The sequence below is a fragment of the Talpa occidentalis genome, unplaced genomic scaffold (assembly GCF_014898055.3).
Source record: "Talpa occidentalis isolate TD23 unplaced genomic scaffold, MPIMG_talOcc4v2.1 talOcc4.2, whole genome shotgun sequence".
Lineage (NCBI taxonomy): Eukaryota > Metazoa > Chordata > Mammalia > Eulipotyphla > Talpidae > Talpa > Talpa occidentalis.
Genome location: NW_023602073.1, coordinates 64,505,407 through 64,528,194, shown reverse-complemented (window position 1 = coordinate 64,528,194; position 22,788 = coordinate 64,505,407). Strand labels below are relative to the sequence as shown.

At 51.4% G+C, this 22,788-nt stretch overlaps 2 protein-coding genes across 2 annotated transcripts; one reads left to right on the top strand and one right to left on the bottom strand.

Annotated features, from left to right (window-relative positions):
• The first annotated feature begins 2,528 nt into the window (after nucleotides 1–2,528).
• On the top strand, nucleotides 2,529–15,283 carry PEX6 (peroxisomal biogenesis factor 6). Its single transcript, XM_037519729.2, is given in 20 exon segments — nucleotides 2,529–2,656; nucleotides 2,659–2,790; nucleotides 2,793–3,463; nucleotides 4,976–5,139; nucleotides 5,466–5,549; nucleotides 8,532–8,634; nucleotides 8,719–8,843; nucleotides 9,357–9,391; nucleotides 9,394–9,467; nucleotides 10,685–10,893; nucleotides 11,277–11,472; nucleotides 11,950–12,026; nucleotides 12,163–12,295; nucleotides 12,376–12,581; nucleotides 12,694–12,755; nucleotides 12,986–13,094; nucleotides 13,358–13,474; nucleotides 13,551–13,628; nucleotides 13,780–13,919; nucleotides 14,123–15,283. Coding segments are annotated over 20 exon segments (2,925 nt in total). The 5' UTR covers nucleotides 2,529–2,583; the 3' UTR covers nucleotides 14,260–15,283.
• On the bottom strand, nucleotides 14,752–17,480 carry GNMT (glycine N-methyltransferase). Its single transcript, XM_037519733.2, has 6 exons — nucleotides 17,242–17,480; nucleotides 16,257–16,384; nucleotides 15,712–15,828; nucleotides 15,369–15,511; nucleotides 15,147–15,268; nucleotides 14,752–15,061 (listed from the first exon to the last, which is right to left on the bottom strand). Exons 1-6 carry the CDS (start codon nucleotides 17,445–17,447, stop codon nucleotides 14,890–14,892), a joined length of 888 nt encoding a protein of 295 aa, XP_037375630.1. The 5' UTR covers nucleotides 17,448–17,480; the 3' UTR covers nucleotides 14,752–14,889.
• Between the last annotated feature and the right edge of the window lie 5,308 nt (nucleotides 17,481–22,788).

The window sequence follows — 22,788 nt, the reverse complement described above, 5'->3', positions numbered from 1 at the left end:
TAGGCTCCTGGTTATTTTACAAAAGTAGTACTTGGCTTTCAATGACTAATGATGATTTCAAGGTAATACAAAGTGGACTGCATGCCAACCATTATTTGCTGGGGGAAAACCGTGGGAGGAAATGACATTTATTTGTGCATGGGTATTTGTGTATGTATGGTTGCTGACCAGGGCAGGATACTATCAGATGTATTTACCCATTCCCAAGGTTTAAAGGAGCACCACAGTCCTGAGGCATACTCCTTGCCTGCTGTATGCAAAGCAGGCATATCCTTTTCAGCCCTCCCACCACCTTCTCTTACTTCCTCCCTCTGGGAGGCTGGAGCCAGAACCATAGTTTAGGATTACCAAATGGGAACTTTCATCCATGTGAATTCAAGTACCTAGTGCATCTTGCATGCTGTTTTAAAAATGTTCATCTAGGCAATTTCAAGTTTAGGATTAGAGGTACCTCCTGGCACTATAATCATATATGTAAAAACATATTCCATTTAAAAATATATTTTAATGTCCTCCTGTGGATAGAAATACCTTATATCATGTAAATAAAATAATCACCATACAGATTTTTAGGAAATTTTCAGGAATGCATAATGTACAAAGTAGAAGAGTGTCTCATACAAAGCTCATGAAAGAAAGGAGAAAGTTGGACAGAGGCCAACTTTCTGGATGAAGCTATAGAAAGAATACATTGTCATAAACCAATGCATGTATTCTCAGTGCAAATATATTGTTAATAACTGGAAGTATATCCAGCAATTCTACTCCTAGGTATTTACCCAAAGGACACAGAAACATTAATTTAAAAGGGCACCTGCACCCCTATGTTTATAGCAGCACTATTTACAATAGCTAAGCTTTGGAAACAACCCAAATGCCCAAAAATAGATGACTGGATCAAGAAGATGTGGTACATATACACCATGGAATATTACTCAGCAATCAAAAAAGATAAACACATGCAATTTGCAGCAACATGGACAGAGCTGGAAGGGATCATGCTCAGCAAAATAAGCCAGAAAGAAAAAGAAAAATACTGGATGGTCTCACTCATAGCAGGAATTTAGAAGACCTAAATAAGGGACCAGGAAAAAGACTAATTATAATAAAGTAAAAATCAAAATCAACAAGCAACTATAAACCTGAGACACACTACCGTGGGGGTGGGGGGGGAAGGAGGGAGTAGGATCAAAATAAGGGCGGGTGGGAATTATATGGGGACTATAACCAAGATGAAAATGCATACATTGTGCAAAAATGAAAAATGATGTAAAAATATATAAAATAAAATAATTACTCATATAAAAAAAAAAAACGAAGTATGACCTAGCAGCATCCAAGTGTCTTTTACAGAGAGTGGGGGTGGAGACAGGATGGAATCCAAGTTAACAACACATGTGGAGAAGCAGACTGTTGGATCAGTGCTCATGACTGAAGCCTCAAACTGTTTCTGCCTGTCGCACTCCAGAGTAGAAATAGGAAAAGAGTCCTTTGCAAGGATGGTGGGGGGCGGGGGTGGGAGGGGTGGAGGGGAGAGAGGGCAGGGACGAGGACAACTGACTTAGGAGGGATAAAAAAGCGATGCTGGTTTCTTTTCTTTTTCATAGAGGCATGTTTTTTTTTTTCTTTATTTATTTGTTTGCTTGTTTGTTTGTTTTGTTTATACATGCACTGGGTACAGTCAGAAGCGCGGGAGGGTGAGAGAATTCACCAGAGCCAGAGCGGGGAGCAGAGCAGGCAGAAGGACCGAAGTACACTGCTGAGGGGAGCAGCGGGCGGCAGGAGAGGTCTGCATGCCATGTGGGACCCTCCTCTGGTGGCCGGGGAGCAGCCGGGGATCGAACCGGCGCCGCAGAGGCCGCGGGCAGCTTCGCAACCGAGCGCTCTACCGCTGCGCCACCGGGGAGGCCCTGGTTTCTTTTCTTTTCGAGTTTGGTGGGAGTAGAACCAACAGGACAGGAGGCATTGGAACGTGGGTTTTGTGTAGGATGTATTCGAACAGGTGTGGCAGCACCAAGATACATGAATCACATGCAGTGATTCAGCCAGCACCTACTACCTACCTATAAGCATGTCTGTAAGTTTTACCATCCTACCCCTCCTGCACCGTTCCCCACAACCCCCAAACCTCAGTGCCTGCAGTTCCACAGTGGGAACTGGGGGAGTTCCACCCAGGAGTAAACTCCTAACACTCCACTCACACACAGCTCCCAGCACTAGGACAAGCTGGTCCGGACAGTTCACTGATCGCTCAATAAAGTGTTAGGTCCATGCTACGGGGCAGGATACTTGAGAGGACTTTCCTCCTCTAACAGACGCGGAAAGGAAATTCCTATGGACAGTCTCAAGGCGCGTGCGTAAAGGCTACGCAACCGCAGGGACGGTATTAGCGCTGTCGAGGCGCGACCTGATCGATCCCCGCGCAGCTCACCCTCTCGGCGCATGCTCGCGGCGCCGGCGCCCCGCCCACTTTCCTCGCCCCGCCCCTCACGGAAGCGGAAGCCGCTCGCGCCCCGCCTCCGCGCCTGGCTCGCTGGCTGCGGAAGCCGGGCTCTTCGCTGTTCTGGTCGGTGTCCTGTCGCCATGTCGCTGGCAGTCTTGCGGGTCCTGGACCCCTTCCCGACCGAGACACCCCCGTTGGCGGTGCTGCTGCCACCCGGGGTCCGTGGCCCGCGGCGGGACTGGGCTTGGTACTGGCCCTGCGGCCTGCAGGGGAGAGCCCGGCAGGCCCAGCACTGCTAGTTGCTGCCTTGGAGGGGCCGGGCGCGGGCACTGAAGAGCAGGAGCCCGGGCCCCGCAGCTGCTGGTCAGCCGCGCGCTGCTGAGGGTCCTGGCCCTGGGCTCCGGCGCTTGGGTGCGGGCGCGACCCGTTCGCCGACCCCCGGCGCTGGGCTGGGCGCTGCTTGGCACCTCACCGGGGCCCGGGCTCGGGCCGCGAGTTGGGCCGCTGCTGGTGAGGCGCGGAGAGGCGCTGCCAGTGCCCGGGCCGCGGGTGCTGGAGACGCGGCCGGCGTTACAAGGGCTGCTGGGTCCGGGGACGCGGCTGGCTGTGACTGAACTCCGTGGGCGGACCAAACTGGGTCCGGAGACTGGGGCCAGCAGCCAGCTCCCACCCCCGCCGGTGGTGTCCTCCTTCGCGGTGTCTGGCACTATCCGGCGACTTCGGGGAGTTCTGGGAGGGACTGGAGATTCACTAGGGGTGAGCCGGCGCTGTCTCCGTACCCTCGGCCTCTTTCAGGGCGAATGGGTGTGGGTGACCCGTGCCGGAGAGTCCTTGAACACTTCCCAGCCACACTTGGCCACGGTGCAGGTCCTAGAGCCTCACTGGGACCTCGCAGAGAGGCTGGGACCTGGCTCTGGGCAGCTGGGAGAGCCCCTCGCTGATGGACTGGCCCTCGTGCCTGCTACTCTGGCTTTTAATCTCGGCTGTGATCCCTTGGAAGTGGGAGAGCTCAGAATTCAGGTAGGATACAGGACAGAGATCAGGAATGCTTTCTCCTTCTTAACCCCTCTTTGTCTTAATTGAATTGGAAGACAAGGGCTGTAGAATTTCGGTTCCTTACTCCTTAGATCGTAGACTTTTTACTTAATGTCACTTAGCCTTATTTACACATTATCTATAATCAAAATATCATAAGCCCCCATGGTGTGGGGAGGGCTTCCAGCCCAAGTGAAAGGTAGGATTCACAGTCAAATTACCAGGTGTGTATATTAATCTAGGCACTTGTTGAATTGCTACAATGTGTCCAGCCTTGTGCTGGGTAGTATGGTCTCACTCATACTTACCCTTGACTTCAAATTCCTTCTGTTCTTCTAGACTCATCTGTTTAAATCCTACCATCTTTTCTTTGAGGGTCCATCTAAAGATGCCACCTTCACACAGCCTTTCATAATCTCACCATCACAAACTTAATCTCTCACAAATTTAACATAACTTTAGAGCATTTTGTGCTTTTCTTAGAGCATTTATTTTGTTCTGCCTTGTTATGATTATGTAATCTATCTAATTCCCAATTATATTTTAAATCCTTGAAGGGAGGAGTTCCTTATTATCTTTGGTGGCTGGTGTTTAATATTAAATATATCCAAGAGAAGTTTTTGGTTTCTGCCTTTTTGGTTTCTCCTTTAAGGAGCTTACTTGAAGGAGATAATTGTGGGGGAAGGGAAAAAAGATAACTGTGTTTGGGGGAACAAATGTACTTTTTGTGGTGTATGTTATTAGGCCTGTACAATCTACTATGGAAACTGCTAGTCACTTTGTGACTCTGTAAATTAATTAAAATTAAATAAAGTTAATTCATTTCATTACAGTTGCTTTAGTCACCTGTCAAGTGCTCAAAGCCTCCTGTAGATCTAAAACATTTTGTCACTATAGAAAGTTCTATTGGAGAATAATGGCATGGCCTGTTAACGATTGTGGGAGACCAAAAGATAAAACATGCATGAATAAGAGTCAGGTGTGGGTTTCCTTCTGAATAAAGGAAAAGCTAATGGAGCTCATTCAGCTGACCAAACCTTTCAGCATCAGCAAGATGGGATGCCCTTTTCCCACAGCCTGAATTCAGTGTCTCCAGTGTCTGAATTCAGTGTCTCCTTTTCCCACAGCCTGAATTCAGTGTCCACTTAATCTTAGTGGTTGCCAGGTATGACTCAAAGAATTTATGGGAATTAAATGTATTGTTTCACTACCTCTGTGCCAATCAAAGGGTATCACAGAAAGGATATCTTTACCAGGGAAGTTTTTGGAGCTAGAATGATTAAAGGAGGTAACATCTCCTTTAATGGTGTCCATTAGAAGAGGTTTCTGTTTTCTAAAGGCTATAGGTATTCAGCTTTAGTAAGTGGGGCCACGTGTCCCATAAGAATTGTGGTTATGGGAAGGATAGAGGATAAAAATAGATATATTAGCTGCTGAGAGATAGGGCAGAGCTTAATTCCTTGGGGAAAGGTTGTAAGGTGGTGATTTCTCTGCTAGAGGTATCTGGAAGACGCCAGCACCCCCGAAAACAAAGGAAGCTGCTCAGTGCTGCCTGGACCTCCGTTTGCCAAAGAATTACACATTGAAATTGTGTCCTCTCCCCACTACAGCACTAATGGAAATTATGACCACCTTCTTTACCTGCACTTTCAGACACCCAGGTTAGCTCTTTACCCCTTTCAGGAAGATGATAGCATTTCACCTTTCCTGTTCCTCCCCCTAATCTGTGGTACCTAGATTTAGGTACCTCATTTTAATTTGAAAGGGGCCCAGAACCAACATCCTGCTTTACCCCTCACTGACCTGATTCTCTGCTCCTGCCCCCAGCTCATTCTGGGTCTGAATATTCCTGCAGAACTGCTGGGGATCTCTGGGTGGGCAGTAGGCCACTAAGCAGGTGTCTGCATGCTGGGGGTGGGCATGGAGGATATGTCAAGTCACTCTTGACTTCCACTGTGAGCTTACTGAGGCCACTGCTGTGTTCCAGGGCAGTCCAGGAAGGGGATGTTCTGTGTGTACCGACAGTTGGGCAAGTAGAGGTCCTGGAAGAAAGTCCCGAGAAACTGCCCAGGTATGCGGCTGCCTCCTGTCCTTCAGCTGGGGGTGGGATTTTTAACCTTGATGCAGAAGTCCTATGACCCCCTCCTCCCAAGTTGCATGGCATAATCTTGTGCATAAGAACATTTATTGTGTACATTTTTCTAGAGAGAAGGTACGTACCCTTTGCAGGTTCTCAATAGGCATGTGACAAAAAAAGATCACACACCCCTGCCTGTTGGCTGTGGGAGGTGTCATCCTCAAATTGATTGTTTTTACCGAGGTAAAGGAAAGCATTAAAGGTAATTTAATGGCCTAAACCAGGATGGGATTCCTGGCTTCCCATTCTCAACCACAGTATGGTATGGGCCAGAACATGGACCATTCCACCCCTGTGCTCGACGGAAGGAGACCCAGGCTCTGACGTCTGCCGGGCGTGGTGGAGTGTGCACATGCTCCTTTTCAATCCTAGCTCCCCAAAGGGCAGGCAGGGGGGTGACTGCTCTCCTTGAAAAGCCTCTCTTTAGAGCAAATGAGCCACACTCCATACAAGGTATCTAACCTTTCTCTTTCTGTTCTCTGACCACAGAGGCTCCAAGTAAAATGGGGAGAAAAAAAAAATTCAGATTGCTTGGCTTTATGTGAAGGTAGAAGAAAGAAACCCCATACCCCAGCCAGTCCCTCTAGTCAGGACTGCTATCCTGTAGCAATTTTCTAGGAGAACAGAACTGATAGACACAATAACCCAACTTTCAAGGAAATCTCAGTGAGATGATAGGCGCAGCTTGCAGGAACTGGGGCATAAGAGCCCAAGATTTCTGGCTCAGCCAGCCTGGATTTTCTGCCAAGAGAGAAAGGCCTTGTGTGGAGCTCCTCATTCATCCTTAGATTCAAATTTTCAGAGCTTGATTCTGGCCAGTGCTCAAGCTCCCCAATCTCAACATGGTGGTACCCAGATGGCAGTGCTGTATATCACCCCATTTAGAGTTCCATGATACTTCTGAGCTTTCCCAGATCAAATCTACAACTGGGTCTAGTGGAAAATGCCAGTGTGACACACAATGACTCAGTCATTCCCACGTCAGTCTCCCATCTTAAATACAGCAAATGTCTATGAACAATCATAATTTTCAATGAAAAACAGGTTCTAGACCCTGTCAACCTTCCCAGACAGACCAGCAAGCCAGTTCTGTTCCTGGACCTCTGCCTTTTTGGCCCTGTAGAGACCTGCCTCCCTCTCAGGGCTGAGCACAACTTTCTCCTGAGCAGGTCCTAAGAAAGTAAGGTTGGATGGGCAGTGGGGGCGTCCAAGGACAGATAGATATGAGTGTTCTAGCCCCTCTAAGGGAAGGCCTGCAGGGAGTTTCCTGTGATCCCTAAAAAGGAAGTTCACTAAAGGTAGAGTGGCCTTGTCAGCTTCTCCCCTATATTCTGCTTCCCTAACAGGAGTCAGCTCCATTGTCTTCTTTCTGACTCAGGTACACAATCCAGTGCTTCCCAGCAGTGCCCATATATGTTCCAGAGGTCTGACCCTTCTCCCTGAGGTGATCCAACTGCTCTCCACTGAAGAGAATAGTCTTTCCACAACCCCCAGAGCACTACCTCCTTGGGTCCTGGGCTTGCATCAGCACTATGACCCAAGGCACTTGCTGGGGGGTAGTTGCTGGGTTATATCCCACCCAGCCTTCATGATGATGAGTCACAGCAGGACATAGTTTTTCTTATGTTCCAGTTTTTGCTGCCATCACTGCCAACTGTAATAGTTACAAGATTCTCATGATACTAACGTGGTGTGCCTGCCCCTCCACCTTGAGGCTTTCCCACCTGCTTTGCTGCCAGAGGGAGCAGCTTTATGATAGCAGGACTCTGAGCAAAGGGGTTTGCTCCCTCATTGGCCCTTAGAGAGGCCCAGATTATAATCTGACTCTGTCATTGTGTTGCCTGAGGATTAGAGGGGAGTAGTGATTATGTCTTTATCTGGAAAACTGACTTAGTAACTGCCACCTGCTGTCACCCTTTGCCCTGTTAGTAGGCTAAGCGACCCTACTTTGACACCCACTGGTGACTGCACCGCCCTGGTTATGGCTGGAGGAGCTTTCAAAATATACAGATGCCCGAAACCCACCCCAGACCTAGCGGAACAGAATCAGGGCAAGGCTGTGGCATAAGAAGGCTTTTTTTTTTTTTTCCCCCAGAGGAGGGAATATGTTTTTATTATTTTTAAATGTTCATTTTAAAATAAAAGTATGATTCATATACCAGAAAAATTTGTTTATAAAGTAATCTTTTACAGTGTAATTCGGTGGCTTTAATATATTCACAAGGTCATGCAACCAAAACCACTAATTCCAGCACATTTTTATGACCCCCAAAAAGAAACCCCTGGCCATTAGCAGTTATTCCGTGCTCCCTCCTACTGTGTGGACTCTTACCATCTGTGAGGAATGTGGATTTTTAAAAACTCCACAGATAATTTTAATGTGCAGCCAAAATAGAGAATCATCAACGTTAGATGATGATATTAAGGAAGCTACCGGCAGCTAGATTTCTGTGGATGATTAGGAGCCAAGGCACCCTCCCCTCTGAGGTTTTTGGGGGCTGTGGTGGGCCTGAATTTGAGGGAGAGACTATTCTGACACCAGTGAAAATGGTCAGATGGTCATAGCCTAGTGCAGCAGTGGCTTCTCGTTAGGGGGTGCAATAGCCCTTTACCCGGAGAGACGTACCCCTAGGGTTCCCTGATGGCTGTCACAGGGACACAGAGGACAGGGTTCCTACCCCGCCTCGGCCCCCCCACCAGTGGATGATCCAGGCAAGGAAATGAGAAGCACGAATCTTCTTTCCTCCTCCGCCACCCCTCCCCCCCACCCCCCGGCCCCCATATGTTTCGGGCCATTTGTGCTGCTCTTGAGCTTGTCCCTATGGTGAATCTGAATAACTGACATAGCCCCCTTGCTCTTGGAAAGGGGAATATGTGGGATCTGGATCTAGTCTTCATTGGGCCTCTTTCCTGCAGGTGGCGGGAGATGTTTTTTAAAGTGAAGAAAACAGTTGGGGACGCTCCAGCTGGGCCAACCAGTGCCTACTTGGCTGACACTATCCATACCTCCTTGTACTTGGTGAGGCCCCAGGCGTGGGGGTAGATGTGAGGAAAGGCTCAGAAGCAACGTGTAGAGACTAAAGCTTCCTCCCACCTGTCACAGGTGGGTTCTACTCTGAGCCCTGTTCCTTCAGGAGAATCCACTCTCTGGAGCAGCTTGTCTCCTCCAGGCCTGGAGGCCTTGGTGACCGAGCTCTGTGCTGCCCTGAAGCCTCGCCTCCAGCCAGGGTGAGTGAGGCTGCAGCCTCGGGGTATGAGAAGCGCCTGCTCTGAAGTTCCTAAAGCCCTGGCTAGATGACATTAGGAGGATTCCCTCAGACTAGTGCCCCACCTGCTAGCCTGTGAATGAATTCTCAGGCTCCTTTTCTGGGGTAACCTCTGAGACTGCTCTTCCCTTTGGGGAGCCTACTAGTCATCCTGGCCTTCACCACCCTGGCCCTGAGAGACAAAGGACCTCAGTTTATGTACCCAGATCCCTCCCCAACTCCTCACAGGACAGTCCAGACCAGGCATGACAGTCAAGGCTTTAGTGAAGGCACAGTTAAGGCTTTAGTCGACTGCTGGATAGGCCTCCTGCCCTGCCAGAGCACCAGAGGAAGTGTGGGAGAAAGGCCTCACTGTGTGGTGACAGCCCTGGGCTGAGAGAAAAGGGTATCTGCTATCAGGATCCAAGGGTCCCTGTGTTACTAGGGACTCAAAAGTTGGCAGAATGGAGGAAACATGTCTGTTCTCTGATTGCAGGGGCGCCCTGCTGACAGGAACTAGCAGTGTCCTTCTGAGGGGCCCCCGGGCAGTGGGAAGACCACAGCAGTCACTGCTGCCTGCAACCGCCTTGGGCTCCACTTACTGAAGGTGAGGGTACCGAGAGAGTAGAACCCCAACTACATCTTTTCTCCAGTCCAGATTCTCCCCTTCTTCCTCTTCCTCCGCTCTCCGGCTGCCAGCCTGGCCTTATGCTGTGGGCCAGCAGGCCAGACGTGCTCTCATGATGCCAAACCAGAGAGAAGCTTGCAAGGTGGAGGGGTGCCGCGGACCAGCACAGCAGTAGACGATGAGGCCACCTCAGGGTTGAGAGAAGTGTGCAGGGTGGTCAGGGCGTCAGTGAAAGAAATGACAAGCAGACACACTTCAAGAGTGAAAATCTGAGTGTAATTTTCTTTGAGTTTGTGACCAATATATATATGTTTTCCAAAAGCGCAGGGACAATGAATATCAATGAAATCGGCTTGCTCATGGGCTCAGTCTATCACCATCAGGGAGGTGATCTACATAACAAGCAATGACTTTTTTTTTTTTTTTTAAAGATTTATTTTTATTTTTATTTTTTATTTATTTATACAAGCACTGGGTACAGTCAGAAGCGCGGGAGGGGGAGAGAATTCACCAGAGCCAGAGCGGGGAGCAGAGCAGGCAGAAGGACCGAAGTACACTGCTGAGGGGAGCAGCGGGCGGCAGGAGAGGTCTGCGCGCCATGTGGGACCCTCCTCTGGTGGCCGGGGAGCAGCCGGGGATCGAACCGGCGTCGCAGAGGCTGCGGGCAGCTTCGCAACCCAGCGCTCAACCGTTGCGCCACCGGGGAGGCCCACAAGCAATGACTTTTATAGAAGAAAGAAGGAAGTTTAGAAAGACAATAAGGGATTAAAGTTTGTAGCTCTAGAAAGAGGGGATAAGATTTTTAGCATTCTTGTAGTGGTTCCTGGTGGTCGTTATCTTTTGATAAGCTTCTGTCTTTTCAGGGAACTTCTGCTGTACTTCCTCTGCTTCAGGGTGTTATGCTGTTCTCCCCCTGCGCGCTGGTTGCCCAGCCGGACCTAGGGACCATGGCGAAAGCCATTCCTAAAGGTCACTGCAGGGGGAGGTGCAGCAGAGGGGGTTCCCAGATTTGGGTGTACAGTCCAGACAATGAGGTTAGGGTAAAGAAGAGGTAGGACTTGGCCAATGTTACTTTTTCCCCCATCCTTGTCCTAAAAAATGATGCAGGATAATCTGCATCTTCTGACTCCTCCCCCCATTCTCCTGCCCTACTCACCCCTGCCACTGGCTCATACTCATCAGGACCCCTCCCCCAGGTGCCCTGCTCCAGCCTCTGTGCTGACAGTAGCGGGGCTGTGGAGACAAAGTTGCGGGCCGTCTTCTCCCAGGCCCGGTGCTGCAGGCCTGTGGTTCTGTTGCTGACAGCTATGGACCTTCTGGGCCGGGACCGTGATGGACTCGGTGAGGACACCCGTGTGGTGGCCACGTTGCGCCAGCTTCTCCTCGAAGCAGACCCCCTCACCAGGTATTATTCAGAGCCAGGTTCATTGAAGGGGTTGGGTCCCCTCTTCCTTCAGCCTTTTGAGCCTCTCTTCCTCACCCCCTCCATGGCTGCCATTTCTCTGCCATCCAGACAGCCCTGAGCCCAGGGTTATCCAGAGGTAGGAGGATGGGGTGTTCCCTAGTATTTTTTAGGGAACACTAGTCTGAAGAGAAAGCACAGCCTCTGCCCTCAGTGAGGTTCCCCTCTCAAGGTATTCTCCTGGCGCTCCACCCAGGAACATTGGGGTGCCCGTTTCCCTGTCCCATCCAGCACCCACCACCACCTTGCTTCCTACACGGCATCAGGACCAGGCAGTGCTGAGAGCTGCCAGCCGCACACGCCATCTGCCCACTCCCTGTTTGCAGCTGCCCTCCCCTGATGGTTGTGGCCACCACAAGCCGGGCCCAGGACCTGCCTGCTGATGTGCTGACAGCATTCCTGCATGAACTGGCAGTGCCTGTGCTGTCAGAGGGGCAGCGGCTCAACATTCTGCGGGCCCTCACGGCCCACCTCCCCTTAGGCCAAGAAGTGAACCTGGCACAGCTGGCACGGCGGTGTGCAGTGAGTACGGGGGCAGGGGACAGGCCCCCTCCCCGCTTTTGTTGTCACAGGACACAATCCAGCTGCTTGCATGTGAGGGTAGAAAATGCTGAGGCAGGGCCTCCGTGGTGGCGCAGGAGTTAAATTCTCAGCACTATCAAGCTATCACCAGCCACTGCAGCATGAATTTGATCCCTGGCCAGAGAGCTAACCCACATGGCACAGCAGACCTCTCCTGTCTCACCCGCTGCTCCCCTCAGCAGTGTATTTCAGTCAGTCTGCCTTTTCTGCTCCCCACTCTGTCTCTGGTGAATCCTCTCACCCCCTGCATCTCTGGCCTGTACCCCAGTTCTTCTATGCATGAATAAATAAAATAAATCTTAAAAAAGAAGGCAAAGAAAACCCTGAGGCATTGATGTTGGGGCTTTGTTCCAACTAACCCCCAAGGGTTCCTGCTTACTGTGCCTGGCTCATGTGTCCTTCCCTGTGCTTCCCTAGGGCTTTGTGGCAGGGGATCTCTATGCCCTTCTGACCCATAGCAGCCGGGCAGCCTGCTCCAGGATCAAGAACTTGGGGTAAGGAAGTTGAGCACTGGGTGGGGAATGACAGCCAAAGGAAACATGGGCGGCAAGGAAGGGAGGAGGGACCAAGATCCGGAGGAGGGGGGTGAGATGAGGTCCTCCAGAGGTCTCCCTGGGTTGCTCTTTGCAGTTTGGCAGGTGGCTGGAGTGAGGAGGATGAGGGGGAGCTGTGTGCTGCTGGCTTTCCCCTCCTAGCTGAGGACTTCGCACAGGCGCTGGAACAGCTGCAGACTGCTCACTCGCAGGCCATCGGAGCCCCCAAGGTAGACACTCCAGGCCCTGAGAGGTGGGACTGGAGCTTCCTCCACCAGCATATCCCCAACACGCACTCTCCATCTCCCAGATCCCCTCAGTATCCTGGCACGATGTGGGTGGGCTGCAGGAGGTGAAGAAGGAGATTCTGGAGACCATTCAGCTCCCTCTAGAGCACCCTGAGCTGCTGAGCCTGGGCCTGAGGCGCTCGGGCCTTTTGCTCCACGGACCCCCTGGCACTGGCAAGACTCTCCTGGCCAAGGCTGTAGCCACTGAGTGCAGCCTCACCTTCCTCAGGTGGGATGGACTGGGAGCTGCAGGAGGCTGGGGAGCAGAAGGGGCTGGCAGAGATCGATTGTGTTCACGCATCTGATTGGTCTCACCTCACACACTCACTTCTCTCACTCAGCGTCAAGGGGCCTGAGCTCATCAACATGTATGTGGGACAAAGTGAAGAGAATGTACGGGAAGGTGAGTGAGTGGGGAGAGGCAGCATTTCCAGCACTTTTCAGACTCCCGTGGCCCTGGTGCTGCACCCCTACCCTCCGGCTGCTCATAGTCACTTCTTTCCACAAGCAGTTCCTGTGCAGTGGGCCCTAGTACCTGGGATGCCAGTGAGAGGTTGTCACGCCTGCTTTCTCTCCCCATCTCCCAATTTCAACCCCCCTGAGCTCCCCTCCTGTGCGCCTCTCTCTCCTTAGTGTTTGCCAAGGCCAGGGCCGCGGCTCCCTGCATTATCTTCTTCGATGAACTGGACTCCTTGGCCCCAAGCCGGGGGCGAAGTGGAGACTCTGGAGGTGTGATGGACAGGTGAGTGTCTGAGCAGGAATGGAATCTGGGGGCAGCAGCTTCCAGAACCGAGGGAATTCCTGCGCTTCCGTTTATAAGATTGTTTAATAGAAGCTCAAGGAGGATGTGGAGTTGGGACATTGAGAACAGGGACACACATGGGGGGTATACAGGGCACAACTGAGTAGAGGTCCTGTGAAGAGGCCTGCAAGGAAAGGCCCCACAGCTGGGCAGAGGCTGAGGATGGGTCAAGGACTCTCCTGCCTTCTCGGCCTCCTTTGCAGGGTGGTGTCTCAGCTCCTGGCCGAGCTGGATGGAATTCACGACAGTCAGAATGTGTTTGTTATCGGAGCCACCAACAGACCAGACCTCCTGGACCCTGCGCTTCTGCGGCCTGGCCGGTATGTACCCCAACCCTTATATTTCTCATCTCTGCTAGACCCCTTTGGGCCTGTCCTCAGACCTGTCTCCCTAAAGATTTGACAAGCTGGTGTTCGTGGGGGTGAGCGAGGACCGTGCCTCCCAGCTACGTGTGCTGAGCGCCATCACACGCAAGTATGCCCTGCGAGAGAGAGACTTCAAAAACTTGGAGTCAAGGACAACCCCCAGAGATGGTCAAGGGATGGGTTAGCATGCAGAATAAGCCTGTCAGCCTTGACTTTGGAGGAAGGCAGTGCCAGGTAATCTTGCCATATCCCCGTAACAGATTCAAGCTAGAGCCCTCTGTGAGCCTGGTGACCGTGCTGGACTGCTGCCCTCCCCAGCTGACGGGCGCAGACCTCTACTCCCTCTGCTCTGATGCCATGACAGCTGCCCTCAAACGCCGGGTTCGGGACCTGGAGGAAGGTGAGCCACTCGCTAGCCCCAAAGACTGACCAAAAATCTCATGGGAACCAAATCTGGTTCTGGATTTCAGAGGAGGGACTGTTGATATTTGGGGGATTCTGGCAGGACACTGTCTCCCCAGGGCTCTCTCCTGCTGGGCATAGACCACAACCTCTGTTCCTTAGCTGGATGGAGACCCTGGCTTCCCTCCCCCTTGCCCCTAGGCCTGGAACTCGGGAGTTCTGCACTGCTGCTCACTATGGAGGACCTGCTGCAGGCCGCTGCCCGGCTGCAGCCCTCAGTCAGTGAGCAGGAACTGCTCCGCTATAAGCGCATCCAGCGCAAGTTTGCCGCCTGCTAAGCGCCTTCTGTAGTTGGGAACCCCACCCTCCATGGTGAAAGGTACCTGGTAGCCCCACAGAGACCGGAGAGAGCAAAGGGCTCTTCCTCTGGTTGTTGCCCACCCACCTGCCTACCTCCAGGAGATCCCCTGGTTGCAGAGTGGTCCCTGAGACCTCAAGAGACATCCCCTGCCTACCTTCCAGGACAGCCCAGGACTAAGGTCCATGTGTTCAGGAGGGGTGGGGAGGATCTGGAGTTCACGGATGGGTCCAGAGAGCCCTGCCTGTGGCTGAAAATAAAGTGTCTGCTGCCCCCTGCTGGTGGTGTGATTTGAAAGGGTGTCCATAGAGAGCAGGATGGTGGGAGGAGTAAGCCTCAGGGGAGGGCAGGATGGGTACCACTGGAGTCTGGGCCTTCTGACATAAACAGAGGCACACAGGAACTGAAAAAGGCACAGACTGTATTGTTCTTCACTCCATTTGCCTGAACCCAAGCCCCTGTACCCCAGCTACTGCCAGCCCTTCCCAGCAACCCCAGGATCTGCTCTGGGGGCTGGGTTTGGGGTGGGACCACACCAGGTGGTACTGGGCAGATGCCCACTTCCCCGGACAGGGCCTGGCAGTGCCTGTGTAGAGGGGCGTGGGTGCCCTCAGCCCGTCCTCTTGAGCACGTGGATGAAATAGCAGGGAACTTGGGCCTGGTCCGGCTTGTAAGGCTTGAAGTCACCCAGGACACTGTGCTGGCACTGGCCTCCGAAGGCTGCTCGGAGCAGCTCCGTGAAGGATGCCAGACAGTGCGGATAGTAGGAGAGCCGGAACTTACTGCAACAGAGCCCCGACCAACCATGAGGGCTTGTAGCTCAGCACCCTTCCTCCCCCTCTGCCCCCAGCCTTGCCAAGTGGATACCTCAAGCCAGGAGATCCACCCTGGCCAGCTCCAGGCACCTGCACCGTGTAATCCAGCGTTACCATGTGGGCCTTGTTGTTCACTGTCAGCACTGATGTTGTGATGTCCTTGGTCAAGTCACTCTGTCGTTGGTGGTGCTGCATTAGGCTCTGTGACCACTGTGGGGCCTGGCCCCCAGGCTCACACCTCCCACTCTGGGCCCTCCCTTTCCCAGGGCCCCACCTTATAGTAGATGTTCTTCCCTGGGGGTGCACAGCCTGTGCTGAGGATGTGGTCGTAGTTGCGATGATCGATGACCAGCAGGCCCCCAGGTCGCACCATGCTTGCAATGTTCTTCAGTGCCAGCCGGTGCTCACTCTGGTCCCCTGAGCTCCAGGCAGGGCAGAGACTGTGTTGGCTCAGGGCCCCCAGCATCTGTCTCCCTCCCATCTCTCTCCTCCCCTGGGGCGCCAGTACCAAGACAGAGAGGGGCAAAAAAAGCAGTCTACTCTGGTAGAGTAGGTGCCTTGGGGTCTGTGGAAAGGGGTATAGGAAGGACCATGCCCAAGCCCACACCCTTTCTCACCTTTGCTGTCTGGCAAATGGGCAAAACTGTTTCCGAGGCAAATGACAGCATCAAAGCCACCCCCTGGTGGCTGGGGCACATCTTTGTCCAGAGTCATCCAGTTGGCTTCTTCAATGACTGGGGGGCCAGGGAGGGGAAGAGGGATCAGGTGGCACCATGGTACTGGTAGTACCCATCTCCACCAAGGCAGTCCTGTCTCAGCTTCCCCTTTGAGACACAGGAATTCCCCATCCACTTAGGAAGAGGGCATCACTATGGACATGGAGAGGGAAAGGGGAAGACCATCAGGGGAGAGAAAGGCATGGTTGGGAAGGAGGGCTTTGTGCTCCTGGGTTTTTATTTGAAGAGACAAGATATACTAGAGTAAAACTAGCCCCTCACATCAATACCTTTTTCGGGTGCCTAAGCCTCCCTTTCAGGCAAATGACAGTATTTTTTCCTCCTTGAGGAAAATAAACACCCCACCTCAAGAGCTACAGGAGCCCAGAGCAGAGAGAACCATGTCCTTGGTGACTGGGCTGGAGGACCTGGCTGGACCCACATACCCCACTTGTCAAAGGCGGGCTCATGCCGCCGGTTCCAGCGCTCCTTAAGCGCATACTTCAGCATCTTGTCACTGGCATCCACACTCGTCACGCTGAAACCCTCTTCCACGAGCATGATGGAGTCCACCCTGACAGGGCCAGGGATGAGAGGCAGAGCGGAGCGGTCAGGGGCGGTGAAGGCAAGAAGGAGGCCCTGTGCCAGACACTTCCCAACTCTTAGAATATGTTCCTCTGCTGCAGCTCCCCAAGCCCTCTCCACTGACCTCAGGGGATCTGGCAAATCTGTTTCTTGGCTCCAGGTAGCAACTTTTTGCTTGAGTTTTATTAGCACCTATTCAATCAGGGATTCCACAAGTGTGCGCGGATCCTGAGGCTGGGGAAGTTAAGTAACCCGTGCACAGGAGGGGGTGTACAGCAGGGTACTTTAGTGCACAGGCCAGATCCTAACCAACCTGGGTCTGTATCTTCTTTCCAGTGGATGGGAAACCTTTACTCCTCGGAGTTGAATTTCTACTCCTCCTTACCTCATGGGGTTTGGTGAGGATTTCAAAAACTGATGTATGGAGAGCCCCTGGCACAGGGCTTTGGCACTGGCAAACGCTGCACAAATGTTAACGCTGCCCAAGGCCACCCCAGAAGAAACAATGCTGGAGCCAGGAGCCAGCTTAGGACCGTCTGGCCCGAAACCTGGTTCTAGCACTGCCCTGGCAAACCTGTCTCCCCCACCCCGGGGTGCCTGCAGCCTTATTCGCGGCCAGGTCTCCTCAGACCCCTCCTCCAGGCAATCTTGCCCTTATGCTGGCCTTGCCCAGGCACACACCCGTTCCGGGTCCTGGCTTGCTGCCTCCACCGGGTCCTGGTCGGCTGGCGGCGGAGGAGGCTGCCCCGACGGGCCCGGCAGCGTCCCGCGGTGGGGCGGCCTTGGCCAAGCCGTCCCTGGCTGCTCCCAGTGTACCCCTATCCCTCGCCCCGCGCCCGGGCTCACCCGGTACCACAGGCCACGTCGAGCACCCGCTGGCAGCTGTGCTGGCGCAGCAGCCCCAGCAGCCAGGCCTTGTACTCCGCGGTGCGGCTGCTGGTGTCCCCGATGTAGAGCTGCCACACGCGCGCCGCCTCGCCGTCGGCGTACTGGTCCGGGAGCCCCTCAGCCGCCACCCCCAGGGAGCGGGTCCGATACACGCTGTCCTCCATCCTGCGACTCGCCTGAGTCGGTGGCCACCCGCTCCTTATTTGTAGTACGGCCCCTGCAGCAGCCCCGGCGGCCCCACCTGCCCAATGGCAGGTGAGCACGGGGACACGCCCCTGCTGGGCTCCGGCCCGGCGCCCGCTGCTGCCCCGCCACGGGGAGGGCGCTGCCGGGCGGTCCTGGACAAATCCTTCTCGCCGTCGTGAAGACGCAAACCTCTCCAAACCTCTCCACAATTCCAAGGTGGAAAAGGCTCCTCCCCGCTCCTGCCTCCTAGCCCAGTTGGTGGGAAGACCCGGGAGGAGCCAGGAGAGGAGGGAGCAGCGAGGTTGTCCATATCTACCCCACCCCAAATGGAAAAAAGACTTCACAGTCCATACAGCTGAGCTCCCAGGTTTGGCCCGTCCCCAGGAAGGAAGGTGCTGGTGTACCTAAAGGACTGTCCTGCCGGAGGAAGTCCTGGTCAGCCCGGCGAAGGGAGGACAGAGAGTTTCCCCACACATGTTGGCCTGGCCATCCACTTTCAGGAGAGGTTCTGGTCCAAGGAATCTTCCTGCCCACCTGGAGGCAGGTGCACCTCTGTGGCGTAGGTGCTGCACCAAACCTTTTCCAGTGCTGCCCAGGGAGGGGACTGGTCCTTCCTTCCAAGTCCTTGCCAGCTGAGTACCTTGCTAAGAACATCTGCTTTCCACTAGGTGCCCAGAGAGTGAACTCCAGGGTCAGGAGAGGGACTGCTTGGTATCTAGGCTTTACTTTGCTCATGGTCACTCCAGAAATCCATCATGTGGTTAGTTCTGGTACACTCACCCTTCCTCCCAAAGCAGGAGGTGCCCCTTTCCCCCCAGTAGACCCTGGACTGAGGTGAATTCAGAAGGATGATACCACTGAGCAGAGTCAGAGACAGTCTTCCCTACCTGTCTTTATGTTTCTGGCTTCCTAAGAGTGGGGAATGGGATTTAGAACAAAGGACCCCTTCCTCCCCTCATCCTTTGTCTATGGAATCTGGGGGCAGGAGCACCCTCACAAATCCCATCTTTCTTTTCTTTTTTTTTTTAAGATTTATGTATTTATGCATACAAGAGCTGGGGCACAGGCCAGAGGTGTGGGGGGTGAGAGGATTCACCAGAGACAGAGTGTGGAGCAGAACAGGCAGACTGACTGAAATACACTGCTGACAGGAGCAGCGGGTGAGACAGGAGAGGTCTACTGTGCCATGTGGGTAGCTCCCTGGCTGGGGATCAAAGTTGTGCTGCAGTGGTTGCCAATAGCTTCATAGGTTGCTTCTTAACTGCTTGTGACACCAGGGAGGCCCCACATCATCATTCTTAACTTTCTGAGGCACATGGTCTGCCTCAAATGGGCCTATCCATGTCCAAGTAATGGAGGCTTATGCTCATGCTGACCCCACAGGCAGGCCGTTTGAAGTAGCCTTTGACAGGCACTGCACTGGGGAGTGGCAGGTAAACTCCGAGTTTTCTTTAATTGACATATTTGTGAGAAAATGCACTTGAGCATTCCTAGACTGAAAAAAAAAAACAACCAAAAAACAACAACAACAAAATCTATTAAAAGAATTAGCCTCTCAGCAGGCATGGGTAGCAACCTGTGTGCCAAGTCCTTGAATCAAAGCATAATATGTAACCACCTCCCTCCACAAGGGGTTGGCTTATTTTGAAGTCTTCTCCAAGAAAATTAGTTCCTTCCTTGGGTAGGAAAGTGCATTCATTTATTGAAAGTAAATTTGATGTTTATTTTACCTTAAATCAGGAGTTAAGGAATTAGTTGTTCAGTTATAAGTTGATAAACTGAGTTCAATCTGTTGGCCAATAATTTGGTCGTGTTATAAGAACTGCTGTTTTAAGGAAACAGACTATTGAATGATTTCCCTTTGTCACACTGGAGTTCTAAAATGCACTTAAGAAAGTGAAGAATGGTGCCTCCCTGGTGGCACAAGGGGTTAAACACAGCACTGTGAAGCTATCTGCAGCCTTTGCAGCAGGAGTTAGATCCCAGCCAGCCAGGGAGCTACCCACATGGCACAGCAAACCTCTCCTGTCTCGCCCGCTGCTCCCCTCAGCACTGCATTTCAGTAGATCTGCCTGTTCTGTTCCCCACTCTGACTCTGGTGAATCCTCTCACCCCCTGCACCTCTGCCCTACACCCCAGTTCTTGTATGCATAAATAAATAAATCTTTTCAAATACTCAAAAAAAAGAAATTGCCATTCAAAGAGTGGACTCAGGAACTCTTTGATAAAACAAGCCTACAAAAATGTATTTTTCAGGGCCTCCCTGGTGGCACAAGGGGTTAAGACGCAACCTATGAAGCTATCCTCAGCTACTGAAGCACGAGTTCTATCCCCGGCCAGGGAGCTACCCACATGATGCAGCAGACCTCTCCTGCCTTGCCTGCTGCTCCCCTCAGCAGTGTATTTCAGTCAGTCTGTCTGTTCTGCTCCCCACTCTGTCTCTGGTGAATCCTCTCATCCCCCACACCCCTGGCCAGTTCTTGTATGTATTAAAAAATATTTATTTATTTATACAAGCACTGGGTACAGTCAGAAGCGCGGGAGGGTGAGAGAATTCACCAAAGACAGAGCGGGGAACAGAGCAGGCAGACCGAAGAAATACATTGCTGAGGGGAACAGCGGGTGCGGCAGGAGAGGTCTGAGCCCTCTCTGGCCGCCAGGGCTCAAAACCGGTGCTGCAGAGGATGCGGGCAGCCTCGCAGCCCAGAGCTCAACCGCTGCGCCACCAGGGAGGCCCAATAAAATAAATTAAAAAAAAAAAAAAAATAGGGCCTCCCCTGGTGGAGTAGGCGGTTGAGCGCAGCACTGTGGAGTTGTCCGCAGCCTCTGCAGCACTGATTTGATCCCGGCCAGCTGGCGAGGGTCCCACATGGCATGGCAGACCTCTCCTGTCTTGCCTGCTGCTCCCCTCAGCAGTGTATTTCGTCAGTCTGCCTGTTTTGTTCTCTACTCTGTCTCTGGTGAATACTCTCATGCCCCACACCTCTGGCCTTTACCCCGTTCTTGTGTAAATAAATAAATAAACAAACAAACAAATAAATCTTTAAAAAAAAAAAACTCAGGTATGCCACTTATTTAAAAAATGTATTTTTTAAAGATTTTATGTAATGCATACAAGAACTGGGGTGTGCACTAGAGGTATATGGTGTGAGAAGTTTCACCAGAGACAGAGTGGGGAGCAAAATAGGCTGATCCATTGAAATATACTGTTGAGGGGAGCAGCGGATGAGACGGGAGTGGTCTGCTGTGCCATGTGGGTCAGCTCCGTGGCTGGGGATCGAACTCATGTTGCAGTGGCTGACAATAGATTGATGGCTGAGACTTAGTCCCTGCACCAGGGAAGCCCTCCAAAATGTATTTTTTTTTTTTAGTTTTTGTACTGAGTTTATTTTCATGTAACTTTTTTAATTTAAATTTTATTTTTATATTCCCCATACAATTACAACCCCCTTATTTTGACCCCAATCTCTCCTTTCCCTGCCCCACATCCCCCAAAATGTATTTTGATTTTGCTCATTTAATCTAGGAACACAGGGCTTCCCTGGTGGCTTAGGGGTTAAGTCTCAGTGCTACATCACTGTGGCCAGAGTTCAACCCCTGGCCAGGGAGTTAACCCACATGGTGCGGTAGACCTCTCCTATCTCACCTGCTGCTCTGGCCTACACCCTAACTTTTGTATACATAAATAAATAAATCTTTTTTTTTAATCTAGGAACAGTATTACCTGGGAAGAGGGCAGGGAAAAAATGACCTAGAACAACTTGATTTTTTGATTAGGTGTAACATGATACCCCACAACTCCCCAGGAAAACTTTTCTTGTCTACAGACTATTTCAGCTCTTCTTTTTTCCCTTTTGTTCTTTTTTTTTTTTTTTAAAGATTTATTTATTTATGCATACAAGAGTCAGGGTACAGGCCAGAGGTGTGGGGGGGTGAGAGGATTCACCAGAGCCAGAGCGGGGAACAGAACAGGCAGAGTGATGAAATTACACTGCTGAGGGGAGCAGCGGGCGGCAGGAGAGGTCTGCGCGCCATGCGGGACCCTCGCCAGCAGCTGGGGATTGAACTGGCGCTGCAGAGGCTGTGGGCAGCTTCACAGCCCAATGCTCAACCGCTGCGCCACCAGGGGAGGCCATTAGATGATTACACTAAGGGCATGGGCTGGGGCTTGTTTAATCACGCTATAGTTCTGAACATTTTAAATGTTCCCACAACTTTTCAACAGAGTGAACTTATGATTATGATAAAATCAGTTTCCAAGTGGAATTTTTCTATTAGTTGATACTGCCAACCCAAACAAATGTTTGTTTCAACTTCTCTCTGTATGAAGATGTCATTGATATTTTTTTAGGTAGAAAATTGTATCTAATTATTATAACCTTCTTTAATTACACCAAAGTGTACCAAATAATTGCAGTCCTTCCTCTCTAAATTATTGGTATATGTCCTCAGTCCTCTGAAATATATCAAAACTGACTTTTGCTTTAGTTTACTTGACTGTGAATTTTTGATACTACACATGATCTTAGCCAAAAGGCCGAGAAGTGAATTGATTGAGTGTGAATGTTTGGTAACCCAAATCTGAGTCCCGGGGCCACAGAATATGAAACAACCCATAGTTGTACTTAACTAAAAGCAAGAATAGGTGATATTCTAAATATGCAACACATTATTTGGGATTGCTGAGATTAAATTCTTCATCCCCCACTGTATAATATGTTTGCCAAAAAGACTGTAATTTGGAAACTGCAGCTGGACAAACCTCAAGGCTATTCCTATTTGAGGACACATTAAAATCCTAGACCTGTGAAGTGAATATGTACATAAGGTCCTGGCTGTTTTTGTTTTGATTCTGAACAGGTGAAAATTCACTTGTCAGATGACAGACACCAAACTCCAGTCCAAGCTGCAGGAAAAAATTCTTTTCTCTGCTGTGTCCCCAGCTGGAACTCTGGGGTGCCACAGGGAGGGGAGAGGAGGGAAGCCACCCACTCAAGTGGACTCTGCTAGCAGATTTATGACAATGGAGCCTCTGGACTTTTTTTTTTTTTTTTTTTTTTTTTTTTTTTTTTTTCTTTTTTTTTTTTTTTTTTTTTTTTTTCATTTTTTTTTCACCACCCCCTCTGGACTTTTTAATGTAGCATGTAAGCTCAGTCTGCTTTAGTAACCCCCCTTTAAGTGACTGTCACATTGTCCCTGTGATGGTGGGTGGTAACACTAATTAAAGGTGACTCCATTACAATTAATCTATTAACCTTGGTGCACCTATGAGAACTCCACCAATGTGAATGAAGCAAGGTTTTCTGTGACCAGGTCACG

Coding starts and splice junctions, on each gene's coding strand:
- GNMT (XM_037519733.2), bottom strand. CDS start 17,447: ATGGAGGACAGCGTGTATCGGACCCGCTCCCTGGGGGTGGCGGCTGAG. Junction 16,385..17,241: donor GACGTGGCCTGTGGTACCGG/GTGAGCCCGGGC, acceptor TGGCCCTGTCAG/GGTGGACTCCATCATGCTCG. Junction 15,062..15,146: donor GGTGGATCTCCTGGCTTGAG/GTATCCACTTGG, acceptor GCTCTGTTGCAG/TAAGTTCCGGCTCTCCTACT.